Source organism: Amphimedon queenslandica, unplaced genomic scaffold (genome assembly GCF_000090795.2).
Source record: "Amphimedon queenslandica unplaced genomic scaffold, v1.1 AMPQUscaffold_13519, whole genome shotgun sequence".
Taxonomy (NCBI): Eukaryota; Metazoa; Porifera; class Demospongiae; order Haplosclerida; family Niphatidae; genus Amphimedon; species Amphimedon queenslandica.
In genome coordinates, this window is record NW_003546245.1 from 266,027 (window position 1) to 276,075 (window position 10,049).

The window sequence follows — 10,049 nt, forward strand, 5'->3', positions numbered from 1 at the left end:
TTTCAAGCCTTTTAGGTGTGGCTGAGCTAGCCGGTTAAATCATAGATAATAGAGTTAAATTTATTAATGTTTTATTAATAAGTTAAGTAACTATTAATATAAATAACTTTTAATAACTTTTATTGCTGTTGTTGCTGCAAAAGAAAAAAGATTCATAACAGATTAAACAGGATTGCTTGCTTGCTACCTGTTGAACTGCTTCACTAAACAGAGACAAGGAGATTCGTGCCAAATGTCTACAGTTCTCACTAGCATCATTGGCAACAACATCTGTAGGAAAACACTGATAATAATAATAATAATAATAATAATGATTATAAATAAATAGAATGTATATATGTGTATAGTATGAAAAAAAACGAAGCTACCAAAAAGAATAAGTATTCACAGTCATAAGTGTTTTGACCATAAAGCTACCAAAAAGAATAAGTATTCACAGTCATAAGTGTTTTGACCATAAAGCTCAGAGAGAGAGAGAGAGAGAGAGAGAGAGAGAGAGAGAGAGAGAGAGATGAAGTTGCTAACCTTTGACCCACAACAGTATCTCATTAAGACCACCTTCCATTAGTGCTGGAACTGATGATGGAGGAACAGTTGCCAAAACACAAGATACACAATATAGGACACCTTGGCGGACAGAACTATTAAAAATAACGAAATGGAATAACAATAACAATTATAATTATTTACCACAAAATACACCAAGGATTATAATTACACATGTACATGTAATTATATATATTTAAAATGATTCAACATACACGTCTGTGTGATACTTAAATGACCAGCAGAAGTCGAGGAGCGAGGCAGACATGAGAGGCACCAGGGGACAGTGTACGGCAAGATGAACAATTAAACCAAGAGCATACAACAACTGACCCAACAGAGAACTGAAAGATAAAAAAGGAGAGATCACACTTGAATAAATAAGTAACTTTAAAAGTTCGTAAAAAGTTGGACCTTGATTGGAATCAGCTCAAACTTTCTGCACAACATAAGTACATGTATATGCATCAGGAAATATCATAAAAATGGAGAATTCTATGCTTTTCGTTTTTGGTGAAATTTGGCCAAAGTCCCTGTACTATAGTACAGGGTCTTTGGCCCGATTTTTGAGTAACTTTAAAAAATCATAAAAAATTTAAATTTGATCGGAATCAGCTCAAACTTTCTACGCAACATAAGTACATGTATATGCATCAGAAAATATCATAAAAATTGAGAATTCTATGCTTTTCATTTTTGGTGAAATTTGGCCAAAGTCCCTGTACTATAGTACAGGGACTTTGACCCGATTTTTGAGTAACTTTAAAAATTTATAAAAATCCAAATTTGATCGAAATCAGCTTAAACTTTCTACGCAACATAAGTACATGTATATGCATCAGAAAATATCATAAAAATTGAGAATTCTCTACTTTTCATTTTTGGCGAAATTTGGTCAAAGTCCCTGTACTATAGTACAGGGACTTTGGCCCGATTTTTGAGTAACTTAAAAAAATCATAAAAAATCTAATTTTGATCGGAATCAACTCAAACTTTCTATGCAACATAAGTACATGTATATGCATCAGAAAATATCATAAAAATTAAGAATTCTCTACTTTTCATTTTTGGCAAAATTTGGTCAAAGTCCCTGTACTATAGTATGGGGTCTTTGGCCCAATTTTTGAGTAACTTTAAAAAATCATAAAAAATTCAAATTTGATCGGAATCAGCTCAAAATTTCTATGCAACATAAGTACATGTATATGCATCAGAAAATATCATAAAAATGGAGAATTCTATGCTTTTCATTTTTGGTGAAATTTGGCCAAAGTCCCTGTACTATAGTACAGGGTCTTTGGCCCGATTTTTGAGTAACTTTAAAAATTTATAAAAATCCAAATTTGATCGAAATCAGCTTAAACTTTCTACGCAACATAAGTACATGTATATGCATCAGAAAATATCATAAAAATTGAGAATTCTCTACTTTTCATTTTTGGCGAAATTTGGTCAAAGTCCCTGTACTATAGTACAGGGACTTTGGCCCAATTTTTGAGTAACTTCAAAAAATCATAAAAAATTCAAATTTGATTGGAATCAGCTCAAACTTTCTACGCAACATAAGTACATGTATATGCATCAGAAAATATCATAAAAATTAAGAATTCTCTACTTTTCATTTTTGGCAAAATTTGGTCAAAGTCCCTGTACTATAGTACAGGGACTTTGGCCCGATTTTTGAGTAACTTAAAAAAATCATAAAAAATCTAATTTTGATCGGAATCAACTCAAACTTTCTATGCAACATAAGTACATGTATATGCATCAGAAAATATCATAAAAATGGAGAATTCTATGCTTTTCATTTTTGGTAAAATTTGGTCAAAGTCCCTGTACTATAGTATGGGGTCTTTGGCCCAATTTTTGAGTAACTTTAAAAAATCATAAAAAATTCAAATTTGATCGGAATCAGCTCAAAATTTCTATGCAACATAAGTACATGTATATGCATCAGAAAATATCATAAAAATGGAGAATTCTATGCTTTTCATTTTTGGTGAAATTTGGCCAAAGTCCCTGTACTATAGTACAGGGTCTTTGGCCCGATTTTTGAGTAACTTTAAAAAATCATAAAAAATTCAAATTTGATCGGAATCAGCTCAAACTTTCTACGCAACATAAATACATGTATATACATCAGAAAATAACAAAGATAATTCCGTGGGTATATATTATATTATATCAAGTCAAGAGCATCAATTGTGGTACCTGTCTCTTCCTTGAAGATCAAGTGTTGGTATCTTATTAACGTCAAAATGAGATATCAAAGGGAAAAAGAACTGACCACACACATCATTAAACTGATTAGGAACAGCTTCAAGCTTTTTAGAACCCTGAGGAAGAGAAAAATGAAAAATAAAAGAGAGAGAGAGAGGGGGGGGGGCAAAGGAAAAGAGACGAAATACAAAAAATATAAAAATTAAAACAGGTATGAACTACCTTTGATATTAATCTAGTTTTGGCTTGTACCCTTTCCTCTACAATCTGTTGCCATGGTTTCTTCCCTGGAGCAAGAGACGGCTCTTTTAGACTAAATTCCTCGACCTTCTTTGTCTGTGGATTTGAAAGCTTCCCAGCTCCAGCTGTTAATACCTGCACATAAAAAGAAATAAAAAAACCCAACAATAACAATCATTATACACAATGCATTCATCAACGTGACATTTCTAAGCAATCACCAATCAGTAAAAGAAGGCGTATAAGTTCACTATAATACAGCTGCTAACTGATACCATATTACTATAAACTTTATAAAGCATACTATTATACACACATAATGTACTGGATATGGGAATTTGCTGAATTTATAATTACAATAAGCAGAGGGATACCTTGTTTTTATATGCTCACTCACCTCCAGTATAGTCATCCTCTGACTAAGATTGTAATGCTGGGAATAAAACTGTTCACATAAGTATGGAGCCACCTAGCAATATAAGCATAACAAACAATGGCAGTGTCATATACCAGACCTACACACATACAAACAACTCACACACATACCCACACATACACAAAAGAATGACTCATAGATACTAGTACAAGTATATGTAGATTCACTCTATATATTATTATTATTATTATTATTATTATTATTATTATTATTATTATTATTATTATTATTATTATTATTATTATTATTATTATTATTATTATTATTATTGATTGATTGATTGATTTGACTCTAAATACTATACAAAAATGACACATTAAGCCACAGGCAAAATAATAAAGAGAAAAAAAAAGAGAGAGAGAGTACATAGGGATAGTAACTCAAGCAAGAGTATGAGTGACATGTATTATCAGTAAATGTACACAACATCGCATGTCCAGACACTAGTGTATACCTGTAGAGGACATGTAGCTACACACTCAACAAGAGAATCATGTCTTAGCTGAGTAAACTCTTGCTCTAAGGAGTAATTGTCCTCTAAGTGTAGCAGAATCTTGGCTAGCTCTAGACATAACTCCGGCAGGTCAGCTGGTCTGGATTGGATAAGATTCTTTAAACCTCTCAGAGCAGAAACGTGTTTTGAAAACTCGTTTTTAGCAAGGAGACCTACATGTATATATATATATATAGAGAGAGAGAGAGAAGGGTAATCCATTGATGTTAGTGTTAATATGATTACAGTTGTCTGTAGGAATTTGATACTGGAGCAGCTGTAAATGAATTTTAAATGATAATTAAAATGTATGACAAATGAATTTTAATATAAGTGTGTCATGGTGAAAGTACACAAGACTAATTATTACATAATTATAATAATTAATAAAAATATAAAATCAGACTTAGATACACATACACACTTTAATAAAACCATTTTAATACATGTACATGTACGTGTACTACTGGCAATCCAAGAATTGTGCAAAAGTTAATTCAATTCTAGCTACAGCAATTTAAAATGATTATTTTTTATGAATAAAAATAACAGTTATTAAAAATTTGTCATCCATTAATTACTCTCCCGTAATCCTATCTCATTTCAATTCTTCTAGTACATACTAATCCTAAATCATGCTGTACTAAATCTCTCTCAAGCAACTAATGGAAGAAAGTCACTACTTTTTCCTGAATTCCCACAACCGTCAGTGACATATTATTTAAAATTGAGAATAACATGGCAGGACGCATTAACGCATTTACCCAACAGAACTAAAACAAGACCATCAAGTTCAAAGAGAGTGACAAACAACATAATAAAACTGTTTGATAACAAAACGATTATCATCAAATAAACAGAGGCTTGCCTTGTATTGCAGTCCGTAGATGAAGAGGAGGCGGTTTAATGTCACTGTCCCTGTCATTACTCATATCATAAGGTTGAAGATCATCGTCGTCGCTATGGGAACAATAAATACATGTACATGTAAATGGAGCCGGTTTTTAAAAACAGAGATTGCTTGAATATTAGAGGAACAAAGTTAAAAAGTAGAATGGGCAATCAATAAAACTTTAAATTCATAACTTTAAACCTTCAGTTTTTGTACATGTACACATCATTGCTATACATTGTACATGTACCTATCATTGTCATTGGTAACAGTGCTTTGTACCAATCCTTCTCCATATCTCTCTTTAAGAGGCGAAGGTTTTTCATCTTCTTTTACTGCTGGAGGAGCCAATGGGGCAAGACCTTTCTCCTAATTATTAGACAGCACAATGAATATGAGAGACTAATATTATACTCAGTGCTGTGTGTTTGTTGATTCACTTGATCAGTGATGGGTCTCATGAGTGACTTCAACCATAAGATTGAGTCACTTTCAGGATATGAGAACTGAAGAGGTTTAAAAGAAGAGGAGGTAGGAGAAGAGGGAGGAGAGGAAGGAGGAGAAGAGGGAGGATCAGGAGAAGGATGCAATAGGTTCATAATAAACTCCCCAGCTGCCATTCCAACATATTTGAACTCATCAATCGGAGACTGGAGATGAGCTTGTATCCCTTGCATGACTAGACTAGTTAATTCTATTAAGATATAACATAACATAAACAAAACACAGAAAATGTACAACCAGCCAATGATGAAGTAATAACTATCATAATTACTATTTTAATCAATACACATATGTATACTCAGACACATTTCCTCCATCCCTCCCTCCCTAACAGTCTGACTGCCTGTCTGCCACTACAAGTTAACCTGATAGTTGGGGCTGAAAGAGAGAGAGATCGATAAGGTTCATCCCCAGGACAACATGTCCAGTTATTTGAAGGTGAAGTCCAGCTGTCATGTGCCTCAAAGCACTCTTGTCTGACCACAGTCTCAGTGATAGTAATATCGACTCCATTAGTAGAGGATGTAGCTTCTTGTTGCTTCCCAGGTACCCTAGAAGAACCCTCGGGTCTGAGAGAGGCCTGATGATAACATATTTATTAGTTAGGAGGTAGCTGGCCTGGGACGAGTGGAGAGGAAGGGGACCGAGAATACGCCACAACGGAGAACCCAATCGTAACGACCTATGTATCCATGTACATGTATGCATGTAGACACCCAACAAGTTAAACTTGTAATATAATATGTACTATTGAATTATAATATTACGCTTCGAACTATGGCAGAACACAAAGTGAAAGTACTTGTTATTTTAAAAGTACATATACTGGACAGGTGCACGTGTGTGTACATGTACATACCAAGTGAGAGACATATGCAGACAGACAGACAGACAGACATAAATACATCATGTTACTGATCATACAAACACACTTGTAGTGTGATCCACATCATCTCATACCATCGTGTGTGTGTGTGTGTGTGTGTGTGTGTGTGTGTGTACATTCAGACAGGATGTATACTAGTGACTACACTTTGTGACTACCTCAAGGAATGTGGTAATAAAGTACATTATAACAGGGAAACTTTCATGCATAATGAACAAATACAAATAAAGTTATCCTAAATTATATTAGTATGATCAATATTGTAGGGTTTGCAGGTGGTTTCTAAGAAATCCGATTGATAGATATAGTCAAAAGCTAATAGTAATTATCAGGAGTAATTATATTATTTGAGGAAAGACTGATACATCCCTAGTACCCAATATGCAGCTGCTTTCATGTTGGGCCAGGAAAAGAGAGAGAGAGAGAAAGGAAGAGAGGTCAGAGATTAAGAGCAAATCCCCAAAAATGATGTCAGCATTATTATAATCGTAATTAATGTACAAGACATACCTGTCAGGTTTTCCCACAGAGCATGCTAAGTGAAAGCTAAACAGCATGAGCTTCATAAGCTAGCAAGTACATGTGCATGTACATGGTATTTGGAGTAACTTTAAAAATTCGTGAAAAATCCAAACTTGATCGGAATGAGCTCAAACTTTCTACGCAACATAAGTACATGTATATGCATCAGAAAAAATTATTAAAATGAAGAATTCTCTCCTTGTCATTTTTGGCAAAATTTGGCTCGAGACCCTGTACTATAGTACAGGGACTTTGACCCGATTTTGGAGTAACTTTAAAAATTCATTAAAAAATCTAATTTTGACTAGAATCATCTCAAACTTGAAACACAACCTAAGTACATGTATATGCATCAGAAAAAATTATTAAAATGAAGAATTCTCTCCTTGTCATTTTTTGCAAAATTTGGCTCGAGTCCCTGTACTATAGTACAGGGACTTTGGCCCGATTTTGGAGTAACTTTAAAAAATTCAAATTTGATCGGAACCAACTCAAACTTTCTGTGCAACATAAGAACATGTATATGTATCAGATAAAATTATAAAAATGGAGAATTCTCTCCTAGTCATTTTTGCCAAAATCATGATACATGTTCCAATGTGCTCATACATGAACTGTATAATAACTTCCTGTTCGCTAGAAATAAAAGAATTAAAATACTAACAGATCATTAACACAGACACTACCTGATCCCTCTCACCCAACCTCTCACTAATGTATCATTAACTACAGCAACTACAACATACCATTGCCATAGAATTCCAGTCTATGAGTAATTAATATGTCTCCATGGAAACATTTAATAACATTTAAGGAACACCTGACATTAGCAGACCAGTTGTCTCCCTCCCTCCTCCTCCTCCATGCACTACACCTCATATTACAGCAATTATAATGACAGAGACACTATCATTATTTCATTCTTAAAAGGACGTTGTTATTTCATGCTAGTATCATGTACAATACTATAAGTATATACTCTGCATGGGGTATAGAAGCTTATAATGAGAATACATGTAACTCAAAAGTGATACTAGAAAAATTCCAGATTTAACCTAATATATATACATACATGCAGAATTAATTAACATCGGGGACACAAGATATGTAGATTACATATGATGTGAAGGATGAAGAAAGAGGTTTGTATGTGAGGTTTTTACACAAACAAATAAACATACGGTCTAACGTGGTGCATGAGACCATCTAGTGTGGCCTCCATTTGATGCTCTGGTATGGACATGAAGAGACTATGACACATGCTAGACCAATGAGTGTCATCTTTGGTCACTTCCTCAAGTTTAGGACAAAGACAACCATAAAATGAATCTGTAGAAAGAAAGAGTATTGTGTTTACTGTGCAATGGACATAAGTAAATGTACATCTAAAATCAAGATTAAGAGAGTAGTAGTAAGAGAGAGGGAGAAAGAGATAGGGAGGGGAGGGAGAAAAAAGAGAGAGAGAAAGGGAAGGAAGGAGAACAAGGTGAGAAAGGAGAGAGGGGGGGAGGGAGCAGAGAGAGGGAGTGAGAAAGAAGGGCATCAAGGGAGAGAACACAATTGATAAAACACCAAAACAGGATACGGACTTTTAAAAGCAACAATGATAGCATACACAAGATGTTTGCTTACCTCTATGACCTAACATGGATACCTTCCCTACCAACGAGGCAAGGAATGTTAATTTACTTTTCTCTGCATCTCCTATAGACAGAGCATAAAGTTTAATAAACAAACAGAATCACTTCAAATAATTTTGGCTCCAGACGGACAGTGCCCTGTCCATGCAGACACCTGCCAGGCAGACTTTATGACTACATCATGAACATGTATATATGCTGGAGGAATGCATCAAGTTCATGAACCTATTCAGAGGTTTGTAAGGTCACTCCATTGTGAGTTACTAACATGCCTACTAAATTTCTCATTAGGTGGTTTCATGCATCAAGATACATGTACTGTACATTTTGATCTAAAAGCTTTCCAACTGTAATATCATGTACAATATACTGGCTATTGTCATGAGGTTAAAATTAAAAATCAATGAATAAAAATATGTGTTTTTCTGTATATAAGTTTCCCGAAATGCAAAATCTGTGAAATTTACGACCCCAAGAACATAAAGCATATCTAGTAGCAAGCATTTACAATACCTACCACTGAGTGACGTTGAATGAATGTACTCCAATGATTTAAACATACAGCTGGCCAGTCTCCGGTAATAATTAATAGGAAGGAATTCATCCGAGACCTGTCTTCCTCTTTTAGAGGAGAAGAGGTCAGGAAAGCGACTGAGCCCATTTATTAACAGTTTCTGTGTGTTTGGTGAGCTAGTGACTGATTTGTCTCTCAGGATGACTTCGATCGAACCATTTTTCATCATTTGAAGAACAACACTTTCAAGCCATTGGGATCCTTGAATACTATAAAAACACGTAAAAAATGATAATTAATAATACCACAAGCATCACTTAATGACATATAAATATTATAATATCATTGATGTATACTTAATACAGGGTTTTTTCGGCTGTTTGGTTTGCGGGGAGAAGCATTTTAAAAATAAACATGGTCTCATTTATTTTCACTAATTAATGAACATTCCTGAACATTTATGCGCCACTAGGTCTGTACGTTAATGATTGACATACTGAAGAGTTTTCTTTTTGAAAATTGGCAATCATCAAAATAAAACCCTGGAATACAACAATATTACTTTCATTTTTGTCACAATTTTTAAAAATTCCCACAGCTGCATCTATAATCCCACCCACGCATAAAATTAACCCAAAATCTAACAAATTAATTTTTATTACTGAATATGCAATAAACAGAATTAATTAAAAAATTATTTAAAAAAATCAAAATTAAAATCATAAAAAATGAAATTTTAATGTGCCATAATGGTAATACCTCGTTCATTACCTGGCTTTAATTATGCTACTGCTGATAATTTCAAGTGCTTTAACTGGCCCAGCAAACATCAGGAGGCTGGTATGTTCAGTATGATATGCAACCCATTCGTTACAAGAAGATATCAATATCTGGCATAACTGAGCATGAAGTAATGCCTTTTGGCCACTCTCAACCTCCTCGAGGCACTTCAGTCCTCGTGAAATGATTTGTGAGAAATCCTCAAATGAAGAGCAATTAAAAGTTAGACTTTTCTTAAAATCATTAACAGCAGAAAGCTCCATTATTATCAACTTCAAGATCACACCTAATACCACGCCCATGGGGCTCATGCATAACAGACTTCAGAGCACAAATTTGAACCAAAAATCTTGAAGATCACAAAAGAAAATACACT

At 34.1% G+C, this 10,049-nt stretch overlaps 1 protein-coding gene across 2 annotated transcripts; it reads right to left on the reverse strand.

The window, feature by feature from the left end:
* Positions 1–9: 9 nt before the first annotated feature.
* LOC105313112 (telomere length regulation protein TEL2 homolog) lies at positions 10–10,024 on the reverse strand. 2 transcript variants are annotated; one of them, XM_019997008.1, is made up of 16 exons: positions 9,665–10,023; positions 8,897–9,162; positions 8,372–8,443; positions 7,921–8,068; positions 5,697–6,013; positions 5,268–5,521; positions 5,078–5,196; positions 4,804–4,895; positions 3,897–4,108; positions 3,404–3,475; positions 2,989–3,141; positions 2,758–2,882; positions 762–890; positions 526–641; positions 188–270; positions 103–134 (listed from the first exon to the last, which is right to left on the reverse strand). In XM_019997008.1, exons 1-16 carry the CDS (start codon positions 9,982–9,984, stop codon positions 120–122), a joined length of 2,493 nt encoding a protein of 830 aa, XP_019852567.1. In that variant the 5' UTR covers positions 9,985–10,023; the 3' UTR covers positions 103–119. The 2 variants fall into 2 exon arrangements, with proteins under 2 accessions (XP_019852561.1, XP_019852567.1); XM_019997002.1 differs by having other exon boundaries at positions 10–270; positions 9,665–10,024.
* Between the last annotated feature and the right edge of the window lie 25 nt (positions 10,025–10,049).

Coding starts and splice junctions, on each gene's coding strand:
- LOC105313112 (XM_019997002.1), bottom strand. CDS start 9,984: ATGAGCCCCATGGGCGTGGTATTAGGTGTGATCTTGAAGTTGATAATA. Junction 4,896..5,077: donor GTTACCAATGACAATGATAG/GTACATGTACAA, acceptor TTGTTCCCATAG/CGACGACGATGATCTTCAAC. Junction 642..761: donor TTTAAGTATCACACAGACGT/GTATGTTGAATC, acceptor TATTTTTAATAG/TTCTGTCCGCCAAGGTGTCC.